The sequence below is a fragment of the Pongo pygmaeus genome, chromosome 10, assembly GCF_028885625.2.
Source record: "Pongo pygmaeus isolate AG05252 chromosome 10, NHGRI_mPonPyg2-v2.0_pri, whole genome shotgun sequence".
In the NCBI taxonomy this organism is placed as follows: Eukaryota; Metazoa; Chordata; class Mammalia; order Primates; family Hominidae; genus Pongo; species Pongo pygmaeus.
Window position 1 is genome coordinate 37,797,291 of NC_072383.2, and position 23,585 is coordinate 37,820,875.

The 23,585-nt window shown below is 36.3% G+C and overlaps 1 protein-coding gene across 3 annotated transcripts in view; it reads left to right on the plus strand.

The window, feature by feature from the left end:
* Nucleotides 1–23,585, plus strand: part of LRRK2 (leucine rich repeat kinase 2) — a 146,075-nt gene that overhangs the window by 103,216 nt on the left and 19,274 nt on the right. For all 3 annotated transcript variants that reach the window (XM_054443751.2, XM_063672628.1, XM_063672629.1), the window contains exons 39-43: nt 3,399–3,499; nt 10,009–10,199; nt 15,329–15,489; nt 21,791–21,961; nt 23,456–23,556. In XM_054443751.2, the coding sequence (XP_054299726.1) occupies nt 3,399–3,499; nt 10,009–10,199; nt 15,329–15,489; nt 21,791–21,961; nt 23,456–23,556 (725 nt within the window). The remainder of the gene's footprint in view (nt 1–3,398; nt 3,500–10,008; nt 10,200–15,328; nt 15,490–21,790; nt 21,962–23,455; nt 23,557–23,585) is intronic.

Below are 23,585 nucleotides of genomic sequence, written 5' to 3' on the forward strand. Positions count from 1 at the left end.
GTGGAAACGTCATTTACAAAGTCTGTTTAGTTGGCCAGGTGTAGTAGCTCACTCCTGTAATCCCAGCACTTTGGGAGGCCGAGGCGGGTGTATCACGAGGTCAGGAGTTGAAGACCAGCCTGACCAAGATGGTGAAACCTCATCTCTACTAAAAGTACAAAAAAATTAACTGGGTGTGGTGGTGGGCATCTGTAATCTCAGCTACTCGGGAGGCTGAGGCAGAGAATTGCTTGAACCTGGGAGGCGGAGGTTGCAGTGAGCCGAGATTGTGCCACTGCACTCCAGCCTAGGCGACAGAGCGTCTCAAAACAAAACAAAACAAAACAAAAAAGCAAAGTCTGTTTAGTTACGCATATAGGAAAATGTTTGTGATGACTCTCCCTTCTCTAGACCCATGTCCCATGAATGCATAAATCCCATGTTCATTTACAGAAAGCAGTCTAGATAGGAGTTTCTCAGTCTTTGAGCTGTTGCCATTTTGGCTTGGATAACTCTTTGTTATCAAGGGTCATCCTGTGCACTGCAGAATGTTTGGCAGCATCTCTGTCTATCCACTAGATGTCAGTAGTATCTCCCCTTCCCTCAGGTGTGACAATCAAAAATGTCTCCGGATGTGGGCAAAGATAAGGGGTGGGCTTGAGTACCAGTGATTTAAACAAATTAGGTGTATCCTTCTAAAAACATTTTACAGGTAGCAACTCCAGCATCTTTATATTAGGGTAATCTGGAGAAGGTCATGCCTCTCTCCATTTTCCCTCTTTCCATTTTTATTGTAGGGCAGCAGTGCATTCAGGCTTTTGGTAACTCTTTTTCCCAAGATAGCAGTAACTATTATGCAATGAGTAATACGACCCACCTTAATAGATATGAATAGACTTGTTTTGTGAATATATTTTAAAATATAAATGTATGGGATTCTGTTCATGCATCTGAGAAGCCACAGGGTACGTTTCCTCTTTGTGGAGCTATTTATTTTTCTGGAGAGCCAAGACAGGTATTTCCACTTCAGTGGTGTGATTTGAGGGGTTAGGAAAATTTCCTTGCCTTCAATTTTCTTTCCAACCTAGATATCACAAATACATAATAGTAGTCCTTAACTTTATCTTTGTTTTCAGTCACCTGAAAGACATGACAATCCATACTCCATATTAATGCAGCGGCGATTCTCAAATAGAGAAGGGCTTTAAAAAATTAGAAATCTCGGCCGGGCGCAGTGGCTCACGCCTGTAATCCCAACACTTTGGGAGGCCGAGGTGGGCGGATCACGAGGTCAGGAGATCGAGACCATCCTGGCTAACACGGTGAAACCCCATCTCTACTAAAAATACAAAAAAATTAGCCAAGCGTGGTGGAGGGCGCCTGTAGTCCCAGCTACTCGGGAGGCTGAGGTAGGAAAATGGCGTGAACCCAGGAGGCGGAGCATGCAGTGAGCCGAGATCGCACCACTGCACTCCAGCCTGGGCGACAGAGCGAGACTCCGTCTCAAAAAATAAAAATAAAAATTAGAAGTCCCTACTCCACCTTGAAATTTGGATGTATCTCCCTAGAGTATGTTTCTTCTCTATGCTGCATTACAATTTTTCTTTGTTGTTGATAGCTGTCCAGATTGAGCGGAGACAGAACAAGATGCATCTATATGTTTCCATCTCTCCGACCCATTCTCTCCCTTCCACCTCTACTTGCTTTCTTTCTCTTTTCCCTCTTCTGTTTACCTGATTCTATTTCTGATTCCAGTATGTAACAGTTCCCTCTGAAGCTCTCTCAATACTGACAATCCTAACTAATGGTTTTTAAAAGTCAAATATTAAGTACTGGGGGGATAGAATGAGAGAATACCAAGACTGATAAGATGCAAATAATACTTTTAACATATTTACAATCTAATAGAAATACAAGACATACTCAAATGAGTTAATTATTTTAATATACTCTGTCTCTGAGCATAAAATATAATTATATATGCTCATTATAGACTTATAAAAAATAAATATGTAGAAGCTTTCCATAGATGTGTAATTTCAACACTTGGAAATTACAAGTTGTTATATTTCCTTATAGACTGTTTTGTGTGTATTCACTTATATCCATCAAGTGACTACATTTCAAGGCAATATATGAGAACCATAAATATTGTACAAACAGGATTTGCTAAACGTCGGTGGAGAGTAACAGTCCATGGGGCTGATCATGGTCAGTTTGTGAGGCAGGCCTCCATATCTTGGTATGTATTGGTCCCTATAGGCTTGATATCCCTGGAGATTGAGATAATGGAGTAGCAGAGCTCTTCAAGGGTATGGAGGCCTGAAGGTACAAAGCATGCTCAGGAAATTTTGGCTATTCTGCTTTGTCTAGAGCACTTGTTCTCAACCTTACCTGCTCATTACTAATTCTACTAAGTACAGAATTAAAAGAAGAAAAAAATCTAATGACCATTTCCTCCTGGGACTAATTAGATCAAAATCTTTGAACCTAGACATTAGCGTTTTAAAAAGCTCCTCAGATGTACTGTTCAGCCAGGACTGGGGCAGGGAAAGCTACTGAACTCCAGCCTTGAGAATGAGAAGTAGAACAAGAAGAGAACTTTAAAAGGATTTAGGGGCCACTATATGACTATGGAGCTGAATTTAGATTTGATTTAGTAGGCAACGCGGAATTTGTTTCTGAGCAGGAGAGTGACTACAATCAAAGTGGAATGATAAGAAAATTAATTTTGCAAGGGAGAGAGAATGAGTTGGAAGTAAGGAACTCAGGAGGCCTCCTGAGACTCAGCAGAAGGCTCTGAGGCCACCAAATGGGTGTGGTGGTAGTGGAAATGGAGAAGAAGGGAATGTAAATGAGATTACACAGTGGACTGCCAGTGTTAGCCGTGGGGTTAGACCAGAGCAAGAGTTAAAATAATTCTTCAATTTTAACTCCAGAAGGGCCTCAAAAAGACTTTTTGTCTTGTTATCATCAGCTATATGGAAGGTAAAATAAAAACTAGTTAGGAGAAAAGGTAATAAATGTGGCTTTTGATAGGCTGTGATTGAGTTGGAAGGGCATACCAGTGAAATCTCCAACATAAAGTTGGAAGTGTAGGAGAGCACTTAGGAGGTGGCTATAAGTGAAAATCTGAAAATTCTCTACATTAAAGGAATAGATGAAGTCACAGAAGTGGATGACATAACTGAGCAGGGTATGTGTAGAGGGAAGACGGGAAGGTTAAGGACAAAATCTTTAGATGTATCTTTCTTGGAGTAGAAGGAATAGGAAATGTTATAGGAGATTTGTTTCGATGAAACAAGTAGGTCAGGTTTCTATTCAAATATACAACAGATATAATTACAACAGATATAATTTATGTAGTTTTTTTTGCTTGGACAGTTTAATTTAAGTGCTTTGTATTCTCTTTTCAAAAGGTGATGGCAGTTTTGGATCAGTTTATCGAGCAGCCTATGAAGGAGAAGAAGTGGCTGTGAAGATTTTTAATAAACATACATCACTTAGGCTGTTAAGACAAGTAAGAAATTCAATAATATAATTATATTAAATTACACATTATTAATCTACTGGAACTCTTATTTTGCATACAGTTGTGAAAATGCAAAATAATGACCACATTTCTACTTGAGTTTAATTATGCAATCCTAGTTTGTCTTTTCTTTGTGGAGTAGAAAGTTTTGTGTTATTTCTCCTGTTGAGAAACAAAGCACTATATTCTGAGAATCCTTATAATCGTGATTTATAGTGTGTTGTAAAATTTTTTGTAAGACTCACTTATACTCCTCTTTTTACTTTAGAACCTTGCTGTTCAAAATGTGCTCCATGGACAAGCAGCCAGGCATTACCTGGGAGATTGTTAGAAATGTAGAAACTTTGGACTTTTCAGTGCCATATTTTTGTCCCTGATACTCCACAGTAGTCAGACTCCTAGCTGTCTCCACCTGCTTCCAGACCTTGAAGCCTAGCAAGCTCCTGACTTCACCTTCTGTTTTCTTCAGAGTATTTATCTTTTACTTTTCTGGTCTAGGGAGTGAATGATTTTTATTTTTATTGAACATGACTTCTATGTGTTCAGGGTGAAAGAAGAAGTTTAATGCATGATCTCACATTGCTAATTTGATTGAAGGTTAGAAATCTTAAACCAAAACTCTCACTGATAAGCTTGCACCTCTCTTTTCTGGATTTATCCACTTTAATAAGAACCTCTATTGATTACTTGCTACAAAGATGGAGAAAGTTAGCACACTTATCCTATTTCCTACTCCCTGTCCCTGTCCACTTCCTAAAATTTAAAATTGGTTACATTAATTTTCCTCATATAGTAACAATTATAACTTGGAATGATTTTCAAAACTTTTGTTTTTTTAGTACACCAACTCTAGACAGCATGGACTGACTCCTTGCTATGTGAGATGAGGAAAATTACCACTATTCTTTCTCCTTTTTCCATCACCTTCTCAAGTTCTCTAATTTATTCTATTATTTTTATGTAGTGAAAGTTTATAACATTTATATTCTGTTCTGTACTCATAATTAAATTGTTCACATTTTGTCTATAGTTTGGTTCTGAGAACAAAACCAATAAATGCCATTTATATATTTTTTATTTGTACAGAACCAAAATATTTCTACTTCTAGATAAAGAAATGCAACCTTCTGTCACTAACTTCCTAATAGAATAGTAAAATTCCAAATATCAAAGTCAAATGGATTCTCTATTGTTATGTATTTATCATCAATCTGTAAAAATAAAGGCATATTTTAATTTGGGCCACATTTTTACCCTGATTTAAAAAAAAATTGTTTTTAGAGATGGAGTCTCACTAGGTTGACCAGGCTGGTCTGGAACTCCTGGCCTCAAGTGATCCTCCCACCTTAACCTTCTGAGTACCAGTGGTGATTTATTTTATGTAGCTTTTTGAGGTTTTCTGATTATATACATATATTTTTAAAAAACATACTTCAGGAAAAGATATATATTTTCATCATGACTTCAAGTGTTTCTAAGTTCTTAATCAGACACTTTGTATAACATAATCTACTTTCTTCTTGAAGACATTCCTCATTCAGCACATGACTTACTGCTCTAAACAGGAGCGATGGATTTCTAGGCTGCTTGCGCAGTGATTAATCTATGAGTTAGTTTCCTCGCCCTCTTTGATTATTCTCAATATTTCTTGGATTCCATCCCTTCTCTTGGTTGGATTGTCCTTAGTTTTTGTTGAAGAATATCTTCGAGTAATTTTTTTAAGAAAAGGTGTTTGTAAGGTAAATGTTTTCAGTCCTTACATGTTAAAAAATCTTAGTTTTGCCCTCCCATGTGGTGGATATGTTATCACACTTTATTTTTTAGGAATCTAGGTTTGAAATAATTTTTCTTCAAAATTTGAAGAAAATTCCATTGATTTTTAGTGCCCACTGTTGCTAATGAGAAGTCTGCAGTCAGTCAGATGTTTGCTCCTATCTAGGATACCTTTAACTTCATTTTGAAAACTGAAAATTTGATCTTTTGAATTTCATTTGTTTTCAGTGTTCTGAACCTTTACAAGTATGTGTTTGTGTGTAGGTTGTTTTTCATTCCATCTAATTCATTATTTTGTGAAAAATTGTCTTCTGTGTATTCTCTTCTATTATTTATTATTTCCTCCCTAACATTTATTAATCATCTTTATTGACAGCTACTATGTACCAGGTTAGGTGATGGGATATATGATAAATATATAGTAGTAAGCTAAACCCAGTCAAGGCCATCTGCTTCTCTGGAGCCTATATCTAGTTACTTATGATTCATTATTGCTTATCATTGCTCCAAGAGTATATATTAGATGACAAGCCTTCTGGGTCTGTCATCCATATTTGAGTTCCCTTTTCAAGTTTTATCTATAATTTCTGTTACTTACTTGACTGTCTCTTACAGGTTTTTAATTTGTTTTTCAGAATTGCATCATCTATTATTTAGCTTTCTGGTGAATTTTGTTTTGATAATCATATTTTCCATTTCCAGCAATTCTTTCCATCCCCTCTGGTTGTTCCTTTGTAGCCACGTTTTTGGATAAAATGTCCATGAGTGTTTCTGTTCATGTCAATTAGAATTTTTTTGTGTGTTACTTGCATTACTGCTGTTTTCTCTGAGGTTATTTGCTCTGTGGGTTCATCTTGATCTTTCTCTTTTATCTTGTCAGTTTTCCAAATTGAGTAGTTTTGGGTGACTTCGTATGAAGTAAGTACTATATTGATTGTTAAAGAAGGACTGTATTGATTATTAAAGGTGACTAGAATGGGCATTCTTCACATTCATGTAGGTTTGCTTGTTCAAGTTACCACTTTGTGAACAAGAAGGTTAGACCATAGACTTTTAAGGGCTGCATACTACTTAAGGATACTCTGTTCTTTAGGTTACATGGGCAGGGATCACTGCTGAGACCACACCTGCCAAAGGAAAGCAGGCTTTGCTCTCGAGATGCTGGGCTTGAAACTGTTTCCCCTCCGCTTAGTGCTGCATTATTTTTTTCTCTTCTTAATCTGCTGCAGAGTATCTAGATCAGGGTGTCCAATATTTTGGCTTCCCTGGGCTGTACTGGAAGAATTGCCTTGGGCCATATGTAAAATACACTAACACTAATGATAGCTGATGAGCTTAAAAAAATTGCAAAAAAAAAATCTCATAATGTTTTAAGAAAGTTTATGAATTTGTATCGGGCCACATTCAAAGCCATCCTGGGCCACATGCGACCTGTGGGCCATAAGTTGGACAAGCTTGTTCTAGATACTTCAGACTCTGTTCTACATCTCTTCATAGGTCAATAACTTGCTGCAATGAGCTTATCAGATAAATTATGTTCACTTTTCATCCATAAAAAAAGTCTTGGGAGGTACTCACCATAGGATTGGTTTAATCCAGTGACTCTGGCCAATTTTCTTTAAAATTCCTTTAACCTTGGTATATTGATTTAATTCCTTCAGAATGGCTTTTCCCATTGTGATAAACTGGTTCCAGGCTTCATGATTACTTATTCCAAGTACAGAAGAAAAGAGGATACCTCTTTTGAGGACTTGTATTTCAAAGGAATCAAATGGCCTACATAATAACCCATTAAATAAATAGATGTCTCTCAGCCCCAGTGAGTCATCTGTACTTTTCTCAACAAGTACTATGTTCAGGGCAATGCTTTGTGCTAATTGGCTTTAGGCGTTTTTTTACCAAACTGATCACTGTGGCCCTGAGGGTGCTGTTACTTAGAATATTCTCACCTTTTCTGAGAGGCTGATGTTGGGCTCACTTCCCCCTGAACTAAAGTCCATGGGCTGCATGGGTGAGGGTTGAGTAACTCAGCAAATATCATGGTACTCTAAGGAGGAAAGAAAGGGGAATATACACTGTTAGTTAACAGTGTACTCCTGTATTCTCTCTTGTTTGGATACTACTGGGGATTTCTTTCTTTTTCTGAGTCTTTATTGACATTAGGAATGAGAGAGAGAAACAGGGTGAGAGAGGAAGTAAAATTAAATGCGAATTCTTCCATCTTATACCAGAACTCAACTGTATTTTTGGAATCTATATATCCTTACTTTTCCCTTGATTTATTACGAAAAATTCTTAGTGGCTACACTAAGTAAATTTTGTAACCTTTAAAAAATACATAGTTATAATATTTTAGGTACTCTGAGTAATAGAAAATTTCATGTGTGTACAAAATATCCCGGGGGCATTTTAATTATTAGTAACAACAGTCGCACTGTAGTTCTAGAACCGAATTGAACATTTTATATATAGAAGCTTATCTGTGAATAAAATCTGGCATAATCTCTTTTAATGTGTAGGTAATTTGTTATATAAATTGATTTTTTGGCCTTGTTAGTTGTCAGCATGCATTTCAAATTTAAACAATGTGTTTGGGGAGCTATGGTGGAAATCAGTACATTAAAAATATCTACAGAGCCAATTAGTATATAAGCAGGGAGGCAAACTAAGGGAATGGTGGAAGAAATTAAAAAAAAAAAGGGATGTGCATAATGTGCTTCTTCTCTTAAAAAAAAAAAAAAGAAAAAGACAACAACAAAAAGAAAGAAAACTGACATTTGACGGTCATTCTACCAGTAGTCATGGGGCAGATCTATATTACACTGTACTATTATGCTCTTTTTACTTTGCAATCAGTGAGTTGCTTTTCCAGGATTAAAAATTTGGATTAGACCTCTGTCTGTGCCTATGAAAACAAGCAGAGCTAACTTAACTCATTCTCATCAGTTCTAACCAACTGACATGGGCATTAAAAAAAGATTTTATCTACTAAGCAAATATGATCACAGTCTGAAGCTTTGTTCTTGGAAAATCCCCTCTCAGGGTGTTCAGCCTTTCTTCTTCAGCTTGCAGAATTCTCCATGTTTCAGTTTCCTGATAAATCAGTGGGCGCCGCTACTCCACATCTTTGAAGCTAGTTGTTAAGAAGCAGCGCTTCTGCAGCAATCACAGTTTAAAGCATGAATCAATTTAACATCACATAAGCTATACATTTCAATGGAGTTACAGTTTCAGAGTAAAGTGCAATATACAGTATAAAGCGAATCTGGAATTCAAGCCCAACAATGTCATAAAAGAGGCTGTGAAGTCTCACATGATGTGGGCCACAGAGAGGATTGTTGCCATTCAGATCTTAGCTCAAATACTACCACATCCTCAGAGTGGCCTGCCATGGGCCACCCTTACTAAGGCAATCCCTCTGTTCAAGCCAAAATGATATCTCGGACTTTTTTTGAATTGCGGAGAGATTGTTGCAGCCAGGGATTGCCTTAGTAAGCGTGGCCCACGGTGGGCCTCTCTGAGGATGTGGTAATATTTGAGGTAAGATCTGAATGGCAAGACTTCAGCCATGTGAAGGGTGGAGGGATTTCTAGGGAAAGGGGTCAGCACAGGCAAAGACCCTATGATGGGAAGAAGCTGGTCACAGCTTGGGATTGAATGAATGCCAATGTGGCTGAAGGGTGGTGATTGAAGAGGAGGGGAAAGGAGAAGGTCTGGGAGGCCTGGGGCATGATCAGATCAGGCAGTGAGGCCATGGAACTAGATGGGATTTTCATCTAAGAGAAATGGGAAGTCATTAGAGAGTTTTCAGGAGGGGATGATATGTATTTCTTTGAAGTTGAGCATTATCCTCGGTAAACTCTTGTAGTCGTTAAACCAGAGACTATGGGCAGGTTTTACCTCATATGCCAGTTGCAGCTGATTAGTAGTGGCTATAGAGAATCCTGGGCTGAGAAGGATTCTGTGGCTAACCAGAATTCAGTAGATGAGTTTGAAATGGCCTGTTAGTATGACTATACTGTATGCACTGTTTCTGCATTAAATGTCTGATAAAAGCAGAGCCAAAGGAAAACTAGAATTTAAAAATTTAATTCTGACAAATACAGTTGACCCTTGAAAAACATAAAGGTTGTGGTGCTGACCCCTTGTGCAGTCAAAAATTTGCATATAACTTTTGACCTCTCCAAAAAACTGAACCACTGATAGCCCACTGTTGACTGGAAGCTTTACTGATAACATAAACACTTGATTAACACATGTTTTGTATGTTACCTGTATTATATACTCCATAAAGCAAGCTAGAGAAAAGAGAATTTTATTTGAAAAATCATAAGGAAGAGAAATATATTTAATCTTCATTAAGTAGAAGTGGATCATTATAAAGGTCTTCACCCTCATCATCTTCACACTGAGTGGGCTGAGGAGGGGGAGATAGAGGAAAGGTTGGTCTTGCTGTCTCAAGAGTGGCAGAGGTGGAAGAAAATTTATGTATATGTGGACTCATGCACTTGAAACCCATGTTGTCCATGGGTCAACTGTAGTTTCAAAACCAGCTTTTTATTACTGAAAATATGGGAAAAAATCTCAGAGAAGAAATGGAAAGTTTGCTATGATCCAGTCATACAGAGAAATCCATGGTCAGCCTGTTGATGCACTTTAAAGAAGGAGATACGTGGGTAAGACCTGATATTGAATTACTCTTAGATAATTTTGGACTTTTGCAGGAGCTGGTGGTGCTTTGCCACCTCCACCACCCCAGTTTGATATCTTTGCTGGCAGCTGGGATTCGTCCCCGGATGTTGGTGATGGAGTTAGCCTCCAAGGGTTCCTTGGATCACCTGCTTCAGCAGGACAAAGCCAGCCTCACTAGAACCCTACAGCACAGGATTGCACTCCATGTAGCTGACGGTTTGAGGTAAGTAGGTCGTGTTGTTTTCTATTCAGTGCGTGACAAGTGTGACCCCAGACTTACTCTCAGGTTCTGAGAACACTTCCCAGTAACACTGTGCCCCAGTAACAATTTATAAACAATTTGGATGAAAACTACCATTTCCCTGATCAAATTTTGTAATTTCAGAAAATAAGAGTATGGAAACCATGCAGAACCTCATAGCAAGTAGTAATAGACTTTGAACCCACAAGTTCTGCTCTAGAACCCATCATCTTAACCCTGTACTGATCTGCCTTCTATAAAAATGTATAAGTTAGTCTTCATAGTATCAAAGTAAGTATCAATTACATGATTCCAATGAGGAAAGATGAGTCCATACTTCTCAAGGGGACTAGAGTGATTCATGTTGGATTCTTTGGCATGACCATCTCACGTGTCTCAGAGGCACACGTAACCCTGCAGCCAGAGCAGGCTTTGGAGAGGGAGCACACTGGAGTGGAAAGGCTGTGGTCTTTGAAGACAAAAGGCCTGGGATTAGTTACTATTCCACACATTTAGTAACTGTGATTTTATATCTCTGATTCCCATTTTTTAAATAGTCTGTGAACCATGACTAATATTTAATGCATAAAATTGTGATGACTTCTGTAATAATTGAAGACATTCCAGATGAAACTCTTGATGTCCCCTCTGCCATTGATCCCCAACCCCAGTCACCCTGTTACACCTGAGAGTCACCTTACATTCCTTTCTTCCTCTCTCATCTCACAGCTAATCCTTCAGCAAATCTTTTCAGCTCTGCCACCAAAATATATCTTAATGCTTCTAACAATTTCTCTCACTAACATCTAAATCTGAGCCAGTATCATCTCTCATTGCCTACTGGTCCCCTGCTTCTACCTCTGTCTCATGATATGTCCCATTCTTCACCCAGCCTCTGGAGTGATTTTTCTAACATGAAAGTTGGATCAGGACTTGTTCCTGTTATCACCCCTCCCCTGCCTTATTTATTGAGTACAGTGCTCAGCCACTCCCATCCCTGAGGTTCCTTGCAGATATCAGAGGCTTTATGTCTGCTGTTGATTTCACTCAGGAATGTCTGACTCCCAGATGTGCTCTCTACTTATTATAAAGGATTATCTGAATCTATCTGAATCCTTTCAATCAGGACTCTCAGCAGAGAGGATGTCCCCAACGACCCTTTGTCTCTCCAGCTCCTATAGGACTATTGCTGCCTAGGATTCTTTATGTTTTCATTTTTAAAAAATTTATTTATTGTCTGTCTTGCCATCAGAATCTAATTACCATGAAAGAAGGGACTTTTCGTCTTGTTTGCCATTGTATCTCTAGCTCCTAAAATAGAAAGCCTTCAGAATTACTGTGTTGACAGTAGGGGAAGAGGGAGAAAGGAGGAAAGAAGGAAAACAGTGCCTGGCGCATAGAAGCCAAGCAGTGTATGCAACTTTCCTTCTCTTCTTTCTCTTCTGAAATGCTATGAATATGCCTTTTAGGTAGTATCCAGTAGTGTCCCTTCCTGAAAGGGTCCAGAAACTACTGAAAACTGTACAGATTATGAAATGAAACAGGGTGCAGGGATTTGGATTTGAGTTGATGTTTCTGCTTTTGAACACCAGGGGGAACCTTGGGTTAAATTAATCTAGGTAAAGTGCAGATTAGTCTCCTGTGTTTCGATGCCCTCTTTCCTTCATTTAACTAACTCTAGGTTCTAGTTTTTCCCTAATTCTTCCACAAATCCCCAAAGTGTTTATTTATAAAGTGAAGAATTGGTATTTTTTTAACACTGTTCGAAACACCTTATCTCTAAAATGACTTATTCTAGTTTTCTGAAACCTTACTTTAAATAACAAATCCAGCAGTTTCTCATGAAGTAAATGAAATGTCAGCACATTTTAAAATAATTTACCTAATTTGTTCTTAGCATAATGCCAGAAAAGCTTTCTGGATTTTGTATCACAAAAGGCTAGTAGATTTCAGTAGCTATCAATCTTCTACCAGCACTAAGTATATTTTAAAAACTCAGCATTAAGGTTTATTTTCCCAAGTATGTTTCAGCACAGGAAATAAAATCATGCTCGTTTGGAGTCCCTTAAATGCTGGAGCTGTTTAGAGTGACATACAAGAACTTTCTACACGTTACATGCTCTCTCTTCCTCCAACTTGCTTTTAACTGTTAGCTTACTTCTCCAGTTCAATCCACTTTGTTTGAACTCTTTATCATAATTCTATAAAACTTATGAAAATACAGTCAACTGTATTTTCTGTATGTTTCTGTGTTTCAATATCTTCAAAATGGAATGTACTGCCTTGGTACATCACCCATTATGAATCTGTTATTTCTGTTATATCCCACACTTGCCAGGCCAGGATACTTGTCCCATCCAGGCCAAACAGCTTCCCCCAAAAGCAAGTGTGCATTTCTCCACCAGGTCCTTGACTCTATTTTACATTATCTTTTTAGTCAATTCATTTATTTTTATGCCGCTCCTGCTGTCTTGGTTCAGTATGTCCAGGGAATTTTCAGAATTTCTTTTCTAAAATAAAAATCGATTTGTGCTTGCAATTCCTTGGCAGTTCTCAATTATCTGCAAAGTGCATCCAAACTTCTTGGCATAGCATCAAAGCTCTTTCTGTATGCCACTTGCTTCCCTTTGCAGCCCCTGCCACCCCACTGCCCACACTGCATTCTAGCCATGATGACAGGCTTGAATTTTCAGTTATGCTCATGTCTGTCCATCACTGTATTTGTTATTCCTCTCTTTCCACCAAGTTGTCTGCCTAGAGAGCTCATTTTCTTTAAGAATTTCCTCACATACCATCTCTACTATGAAGCTCAAGTGTGTCATGAAGTGTTAGCTTCTCCAACTTGTGTTTCTTGCACATGCTCTGTGCAAGACATTGACTTAGGTGCTAAAGAGGGAAAGCTAGATATTATATTGTTCTTGAGGCTGAAAGCTTACAATCTAGTAGGAGAGTCAACTTTGCTGTCTTTACCTTAGTGTTTTTCTCCCTCTGTGCTTCCCTAGCATGTGGTACTTACATATTTCTGGAATCTTGTTTAAACACCTGTTTGAGGACTGTTTGAGCACAATTCTTCTGGATTGCGACACCCTCAAGGGAGCAGAGATACAAAGATGGCTTTGTATACTAAATGACTGGCCCTCATAGATACCTAGTACATATTTGTCAAATGAATGAATGCATTCTATTTATGGAATAATTCTATTCAGAATCAGGTAAAGTTTACTTTAAGCTATGAAGAAAGAAGTCTCTTAGCAACTCTTACAATAATCACAATCAAAGAATGACTGTTTAACTTAATATAAACCAGTTTGTTTTAATAAAATATTTGACAATAGTCATGGTTACACAATGCATAAGTTATGGCTAAATTATTGTCAGGAAGGAAAGATCTTATTATTTCAAAAGCTATTTTGCTAGTCTATTAAAAGCTATTAGAACTGCACTTCTTAAGATTAAATTCTATAATTGAACATTTTAACTAACCAAGATATTATCTCTTTCCCACTGACATTATTTCAAATTAAGCTTAACTATTTCTTTTTATCCTTTGGAAGTATTCTGAAAGAGTTTGTGTTCTATAAATATACTTAAAGAGGCATGTCTTATAAAGGATTTGGATACTATTCAACGATGTATGACTTGGCTTTAGCTTTTTTATTCTTAATCTCTCAGCTTTTCTCTTCAGCAGGGGAAGAGTACCTAATGGCCTTTCAGTAAGCCCTTGGTAAATTTTTCTTTCAAGCCCATTACTTACTCTGAAGGTCAACTTCATTAGTGTATTTATCTTATTTTTTTCAGCCCAAAATAGGTATATTGAAATGAATGGGCCTAATGTCAAATGTCCCAACTATATCCTGGAAGAGAGAGAATCTTCAGCTGTATTGGTTGATGCAGTTAAATAATATGTACTCTCCAGGCCATCATACAATTGAAAGTTCAGGGTATCATTGCTGCTCTGCTTCTAATCCTTCCAGAAGTGATTGGTGCTAGGTGATGGAGTAACTATTAATTGATATAATGTGAGCCAAAACCAACAGTCACGAATAAGCAAAGGATTTAAATTTAACTCCATTAAGTCTTGTGAAAAATTATTTTCAACATAGGTTATAACATACCTGTGACATCACATGAAATGCTATAGTCAATTTGGCATCATGGGGCAGAGAAGACAGAGCTGGAAATCAGAATTTTATAGACATCTAATGTGATAATAACATTAGTAGCTGAATGCGGTAAGCTCTTTGACTATGTTTCCAGAATGGATAAGACCTGGTTGAGATGAAAACTTTATGCTGTTTTTTTATATTAACTATCTTTTACTTTTTGCCTGAAATGTCCAACTCTAGTTGCTCATGATTGCGTGGGTCAGGCTCCAGAAGGATGGACTTTAATATTACCCATCATCTTTTCCAAGACAAAGTTGTATTCATTCTAACTCTTAGCCCCAAATTTTCTTTTTTAACCTTAATACCTAGCATGATTAGGTTTATGGTAAATTATATACTCAAACAGAAGAAGAGACTAATAGCAAGCAAAAGTCTTATATTTTCATTTGTTTTCATCCAAAAAGTAGAAAATATTTTCCAAACATTGGGGAACATTTTAGTCAGAAAAATAAATATCAATGATAAATAGAATAGAGAAAAATTTGAAGGCTGAGCTAAACCTCTATATGGTTTTAGGAAAATCAAAACTATTAAATAAATGGCAAGTACAACAAAATCCCATCAATTCTTATTTAACATATTTACATTTTGAAATAGTTAAAATATTCATATGATCATTGAGGGAATTCAGAATTGCCTTTAAGTAATTGTTCACATATACAAAAAAAAGTCTCCAAAAATTGGGTCTTTGCCTGAGATAGATTTGTCTTAAAATTGAAATCATTCACTTATCAAATTTGACTTTTTTAAAGCATAACTTTGCTTTGTAATATTAGACTTATATGTTTTGATTTTCTTCTACAATATCTCTTAACTTTAAGGGTCAAAGTGAGCACAGAATTTTTGATGCTTGACATAGTGGACATTTGTATTTAAGGAAATTAGGACAAAAATTATTATAATGTAATCACATTTGAATAAGATTTCCTGTGCATTTTCTGGCAGATACCTCCACTCAGCCATGATTATATACCGAGACTTGAAACCCCACAATGTGCTGCTTTTCACCCTGTATCCCAATGCTGCCATCATTGCAAAGATTGCTGACTACGGCATTGCTCAGTACTGCTGTAGAATGGGGATAAAAACATCAGAGGGCACACCAGGTAGGTGATCAGGTCTGTCTCATTATTCTATCTTCAGGATGGATAACCACTGACCTCAGATGTGAGTTCAGAAGAGTCAAAAGGAAAACAGAGTCTATCACATTGTGAACAGAGGTTTATTTTGTGAAAAAATGCAAGCATTACATTGTGATTTTTATCATTGTATTTTGTAGGAAAAAAACAATTGTAATGTTTCAGGGCAAAAACTGAATAAAAAGAGAATGTTTGATACTAAGTTATGTTTAAAAGTTAGATTTGTCGATTATTTAGATACTCTAGAGGTCATAAAAAGTAACAGCAAAAACTTCAGTCTAGGTACTGTTGACACTTGTGAGGCAAATCAAATTCAGGTCCACAAATTCTTTTTCATAATTCTGAAACCCAAAGAACTCTGAAAACCCCAAGTTTTTTTTTTAAAAGTGACTAATTTGGTGTCAAAACCTAAGCAAGCTGACTTGATGCTTGTTACAATCTTTATTTCTCATGCTCAGTGTGAATATGCATACATTTTGCTGCAGAAATATATACATGTTTGAGTACAGGGGGCTGGCCATGACCCTACTGAGGGTTTCTGTACACATCACCGTCTACCCCATGGAATCTTACCTCCCTTTCTCAGTTCTCACTCCACTTCTTCTACTCAAATTCATCAGAATGCCAAGCTCAGAATCCTGAAAAGCAGTTATGGGGCCAGTGATCTGTACAGACATGTTGTCTCAGACATCAGTTTGAGCAGGAAGTAAATCATTTAGGGGTTGGCATTTGTTTGGAGTATGGGGAACACTCTATCTTTAGGGAAACTTTATATAGTTAGTTATTTGTAAGTAAAATTACAGGTGGCTATACATCATCTTGATGATTGCAACTCAATTAAATCACCATGCCTGGCACAGAAGAAAATATGCTAGAGGATATCTCACTAGGGAAAAGGTTCTAGTTCGTTTCCTGCCCACTCAACTTTTGTACTTAGATAAGCAAATGGCCCCAGATTCCAATGCCTGGTTTTATTTTTGCTCCAAATACATATATACTCTTTTGTTTTGCATAGTTACATTTTAGAAGTAGACTGTGTATTCTCATAAACACTTCAAAGTGTGTGTTCTGGCTGAGAGTGTCTCTGTGTTGTTCAATAATAATAAAACTACTTATAATTTTTTGAGTACCTGCTGTGCGTCAGGCCCAGTGCCAGGTATATTAGAGACAAGATCTCTTATCCTCATGCCAGGGCTGGAAGTTAGCTATTAGTTTCTCATTTGCCAAATGAGAAAACTGAGGCTCAGGGAGATTATATAACTTGCAGAATATCGCTCAGTAATTGGCCAAGATAAGAATTCAGTCTAAATGAGAACCAGATCCAGAGATATTTGGCTTTAAATTCTATAGTCTCTCTTAAACCATATGCAACTCTAACATGAAGACGCTTATTTAATCTTCACTATTAAAAAAGTCAAAACAAAACAACAGAGCCATGAATAACAAATGTTGTCAATGAGAGGTTTGGAAAAACAATTTTAAAGGATGAAATTCCATAGACCTCATATATTCCCACCTGGAAAAAGTGGGCATGGGACAGTGATTTTCTCTTGAAAGATCTGCTCATTTTTGTCATGGGACATGAAGGTGGACAGGACCACTCAGTTTCTTCTTTCTGCATCTCCCAACCCAGTCGTTCTGTTCATGGGGTGAAAATCTGTTGTTGAAGCCTTGTCTACTTAATTGGACAGTGGATCTCTCGGGTCCCTATGGGCTGTGCGCTTGTACTTGAGCTCTGCTTCTTCGCTCTGTGGTCTGGGCCAGCTAGCAGCCAGCTCAGTTCACCTTGGTTCAGACTCATGGCCTTTCATTTTCAGTATCTGACTTCCTGGTTTTGCTCAACACCTGTCTAAAATGTAATATCCATCTGATTCTTCATACCAAGCCACACAATTGTTCCTGATCCCTTTTAATCTCCAATATTGAATGGTGGTAACATAAATACGGAGACAGATCATGTCAGAAACCCAGGGCCTAATCTTTTCTTGTCTGCCTGCTCTTCTCACAGGCTGCTTATTATTGTAAGCTTTTTTTTTTTTTCTGGCTGTAACCTAGATTTTCTCTTTATCATTACTCTATTTATTATTGTTAGAGCACTTCTAATTATCTCAGCCCTAAACTCTGCCTCCAATTTTAAATAACAATAACTCTCACTCCTACTAATACTGCTATTACTACTACCATCACCAAACTTTTTCTTCCCCAAAGCAGTTCTGTTTGGGAAGAAAATAGTTCCCTCTCATACAATTTCAGTTATCTTCTTGTCTTTTCCGTTTAAGGAATCTTCCTGTTAATGTTACATCTTTTAACATGGAAACTTCTAGAGAAACAAAAGATGATGGATTTGTTAAACTTTTTGGGTGCATTTTTCTACTAACTCTTACTGCAGTGTGTGCATTATGAGTGTGGGTCCATTACGGCTGTATTAGGAGCAGAACCTTCCAGAGCATAAGCGATGTGCTGGGCTTGTGCTTAGCTCTATCCATGAGTTGAGTATCTCAATCCTTAGGACCCTCTGACATATGTGCTATTATTATTTCTAGTCTATAGATACAGAGACTAAAGTTTAGAGAATATAAAAAAACATTTACAAGGTCCTATGGGACAAAAACTGTAGGACAAAATGCAAACCCAAGCAGCCTGAGAGCAGAGCTCCTGGTCCAGCACTGTGATAGCAGGGAATGCAGAGACAGAAACAATGCAATTATTGACAGGGACTATGGTGCTGTGTCTGTCCACATTTTGAAAATAATTATGGTTTGTGTATTTTCACCTTTAAATAACTTGGAGAGTTTCAACATTAACTCAGTCAAATGGATATATTTATATTATATCCTGCTGGGAGTGACAGTTAATTCTGGGTCCTGTGGCAATTGCACTTTTGACTGAGATGAATGCTGACTGATGGCTTTAACATTTAACTAATGTGATAATATTTAACACACCCATATAAATACTATAGTCTTCGGGTAAATAAAATGTTACTGGCTGGACATACATGAATATCTGATGGAGATTATGGAACATACTCTACTCATACTTCTCTGAAAGTAAAAAATAAAATATATGTTTCAGTACACAATGTGATATATACTCAGACTTAATTCATAAATTTCTGTTATTCTTCATCTGTGGATCTTTTCTTTATTTACTTATTGCGTTTATTAAAATGCAGGCTTCTCTGAAAAATTATTTTTAAAAATAGTTTTTAGACAATGAATCATATTTTCTCAAGTACTTTAACATTGTAATCATTATGATAATTCTCCAAGGGGAAATTATACTTATTTTTTATTCATTTATTCATTCATTTGGCAACAATACATTGAACATTTACTGAGCACCAAACTGGCTCTACCACTTAATAAGTGGCATGATGTTCATCAAGAAATTGTTAGTGCAATCAAGAACACTAGAAATTCATTGGATGAATTTAAAGAAGCTTTTAGAAGGGTATTATATTATAATTGAGACACTTTATGAATATATAAATAATATTATGTTTTCATGCTAGAGATCATGCCAATGAAGATATTTACTTTGAAAAGGGGAAGATTAGAAGTTTAAAAGCATTTCCATATTGAAGTAAATATTCATTTCCATATCTTCACAGTTATCTTTCTCTGAGTTCTCTGACTCATTGTGAAAAAAAATTCCAACCTTCTTCACAGCTCTACGATCTTCAGATTGTTGCCTAGAAGGGTAAAAACTATTGTAAAAGGATGTGTGCACTGGATGAGAATTTAGAATCAGACGAAATGACCCCTAGAGTCTTTTCCTGCTTTAAGAGCCTGTGATTCCAGAATCTAACAGTAAAAAATATGCTGAACATTTTAATAGTTTTTGAATAGTACCTGGATATAATAGATACCTAATAAATGTGCTCAATGAATAATAAATAACCGGTTAAGATTTAAATAAGCCTCCGAAATCTCTTTCACATTCTAAGAAGGGAAGCATAAAGGTTGTTAATGAACTAGTGACTGTGTGGGTAGCTCACTATTTTTAAGTACTCTTGACTTTGCTGTTCATTATCTGTGTGGCCTTAGGAAAATACATACATTTCTGAAAGGATTATGTCATTTATAAAATAGAAAGTCCTTATCTGTCTACCACAGATGATCCTTGTGCATATCAAATGAAATGTTCAATAAGGTGTCTGTAAAATAGTAGAGAGAGATGAATTAGGAGCTGTTGTGATTTGTTTACATTATGTCAGAGGTGCACTTTATTAGGGATATGTTTTATCTTAATTACACAATTCTTTAACTTAGATTGTGAGAATTATATTATGGTTATATAGGAAAATGCCCTTATTCTAAGGAAATGTATAATATATTTAGGTCTGAAACATCATATCTGTAACTTAATATTAGTATGCAAATTATGCTAATTTGCATGATAATTAATTATATGTAATTATATTAATATATTACTATGTATACAATATATTTACATACATATATGTGGGGGAATGTTATCAGTTAGTGTAGTAGGGGTTATCATGCTCAGATTCGATGTTTCCATCCTTCCAACTCCTCATGCTTTTCCAGCACGGTGAGGACTGCTGAGCTCCGTCTTTTGCTGGTAGTCTGTCTGTCAAATAGAACTGTTTCCAAATTCAGTCATTTACTCCTTGAAGGCTATGAATTCATACTTCGTTATATTTTTCTGGCTGCATATTTAAATTACTCTAACAATCATATAAGTTCATTGTAAAAATTTTGGAAATAAAAAGGAAGATAAAATGCACAGATAATTTTAGCAAATGAAATAAAAATTATATTGGGATGTATTTTTTCCTAGATTTTAATTATGTACATTCCCATCAACTTTTTATTTTGAAAATGTTTAAGCCTACAGAACAGTTGAAAGAGTAATACAGGCTGGGTGCAGTGGCTTCTGCCTGTAATCCCAACACTTTTGGAGGCCGAGGTGGGTGGATCACTTGAGGTCAGGAGTTCAAGACCAGCCTGGCCAACATGGTGAAACCCTGTCACTACTAAAAATACAAAAATTAGCTGGGCATGGTGGTGGGCACCTGTAATCCCAGCTACTCGGGAGGCTGAGGCAGGAGAATCGCTTGAACCCAGGAGGCGGAGGTTGCAGTGAGCCAAGATCACACCTCTGCACTACAGCCTGGGCAAGAGAGTGAGACTCCATCTCAAAAAAAAAAAAAAAAGAAAAAGTAGTAAAATATACACTCATACTCATATACCCTACGCATAAATTCATTGATTATTTACTTTTTGCCCTACTTGTTCTTTCTTGCTCTCTTTGCGTATGAATGAATCATTGAAATTAAGTTGTAGACATCATGCCATATCATCTCTGAACAGTGTGTATATTTCTTTAGAATAAGAATGTTTCCTTACGTAATCATAATACCATTATCACAGCTAAGAAAATTAATTCAGTTGATTTTTTCCACGTATTTGATAACTTTCTGTCTATCCAGGATTATATCTTACATGTTCTTTTAATTTATGTCATAGCATATCATCTTAGAAAGTGATCCCTAAGCTACTGCATGGTATACATTGTTTAACCATTTCCCTTTGTGATTGGATGTCTTTAGGTTGTTTATATTTTTATTATTATCACAAATGTTGAAATCACTCTTTTTTTCTGAAGAATTTAAAAGTAATTTATCTGTCTTGTGGAACAAAAGATTTATTTCCCCTTAAAAGAATTTCAGGCATGAACCCGAGAGAGAAGGCTTTTTTTTGTTTTAGTTGTTGTTTTTATTTTTATTTTTTATTTTTTGGGTAGAAGGAGCAGAGAGAAAAGTTCAGGAAATAATGAGAGCGTTAGAATTTTGGTCAGGTTAAAGTGAGTTGGAGTGAAGTTTAGAAATCTCCTTTCTACTCATCTCTCCTGTCCTGGAAATAGTTAATATTAGGAACGAGAAAAATGATATAGGTTTTCCTAGTACACTTTATTTCTTAATTATGAAATACTACTTAATAACTTACCATTGAATGTTTATCCTTATTATCCTTCAAGGTAATTTTATTGAAGATTGAAGATATTTATATTAAAGATTGAAGGATTTTATTGTCCTTTGAGGTCAGCCTTGGGTGGTGAGATGTTATGAGACAGGACAATTAATTGACTTGATCAAGGTACCTGGTTATAAAAATAACACAGCCTGGTTTAGAACATCTCTTCCTACTCTCTTGTTTGGCATATAGCCTAAGTGTGTACCTCCTTGGATGTATGAGCCCTGATGTTGGTCATATTTATTATTTTATCTGCTTACTTTCAGGGTTTCGTGCACCTGAAGTTGCCAGAGGAAATGTCATTTATAACCAACAGGCTGATGTTTATTCATTTGGTTTACTACTCTATGACATTTTGACAACCGGAGGTAGAATAGTAGAGGGTTTGAAGTTTCCAAATGAGTTTGATGAATTAGCAATACAAGGAAAATTACCTGGTAAGTTCTGTTTTCTGTACAATGAAGATTTTTTTTCTTAATATCAGCAGCTTCATTTTTATTTAATTGTAGCTGTATGCTTAATTCCTTAAACAGATGATCATTTTTGTTTAGTGCATAAATATTCTTAAATCCTGTGATATATTAATAAAAATCACCTGAAAAAGGTAGCAGTTTTAGGCTTTTTAAAAAATCCGAAATTAATACTGGTGTATTTAGTATTATGTTTAGAAACGTACTCAGAGAAGGAAATTGCTGTTAGAACTCCACATTTGGTGATTTTTAATTTTCAGAAAGAATTACTGTGTACTCATTATCATGGAATGTTTTCATTTTCTTGGAGTGAAATAATTTACATGCAGGAATGGAAGACTGAATGATCTATAATAATAATTTTTAGTAAGAATCGGTAAATGTGTATTTAATGTTATCAAAGCTCATTTGGAATGGTTGTCTCATGCTTTCAAGAAATTAGAGGACTTTATAATTCATTCCTTAACCATTACTTTAGTTCTCACCACAAAATAACATTTTAAATTTATTTAGCTTTTTCTCATATTTTCTGCTTTCCCTTTCATTTAAAAAATACTTTTGAGTGTACACAATGTGCCATGTACAGGAAATAGAGCTTTATCTTTTTTGGGTATAACTTCAAGATCATGGCAAAAGAAAACTTATTATTAATTGGATAAACCTTAGATATAATCTAGGTTATTTCCCTTATTTTACTAGTTTTCTAGTGAAAATATTCAGGTCTCTGCTGGGTACAGTAGCTCACACCTGTAATCCCAGCACTTTGGGAGGCCCAGGCAGGCAGATCACTTGAGGCCGGAAACTGGAGACCAGCCTGGCCAACATGGTGAAACCCTGTCTCTACTAAAAATACAAAAATTAGCTGGGCATGGTGGCACGTGCCTGTAGTCCCAGCTACCAAGGAGGCTGAGGCACGAGAATAACTTAAACCTGGGACGAGTTCCAGTGAGCCGAGATCGCGCCACTGCACTCCAGCCTAAGCAACAAAGTGAGACTCCATCTTAAAAAAAAAAAAAATTCAGTTCTGTGCTCTGCATCAACCAGAATAAGCTACGCCTCTTATAAAAAACAGATGTGCACAAACCATCTGTGAGGACATAAGGATTAAATGCTTGCCTACTTTGAGTATTAAAATAAAAAGTAGAAGCTTAATTATTATATGAGTAAAAGTGTTTCCAAAGTCTATTTGAAATGCAGGTACGGAATGAAAATCTATTATTTTATTAAATTGTTATTTGGGTCTCTTTTTATTCCATTAAAAAAAATCTTTTTCCACATCTCTTAGTGGAGATCAAGTTAACAAAATTAGCTTTAATTTTGTGATAAGTAAATTTACATAAATATAGGATTATGGAGATTGTATTTTTCTTTGCAATGTCTGGACCTTTTATAAACATTGAGAGGAAATATAACCATTCTTACTTATTTAGTACGCTAGCATGATGTTTTTTAATGTTTTAGATCCAGTTAAAGAATATGGTTGTGCCCCATGGCCTATGGTTGAGAAATTAATAAAAAAGTGTTTGAAAGAAAATCCTCAAGAAAGGCCTACTTCTGCCCAGGTATTCTTGTAGTAAAGTTTTGTTAATAT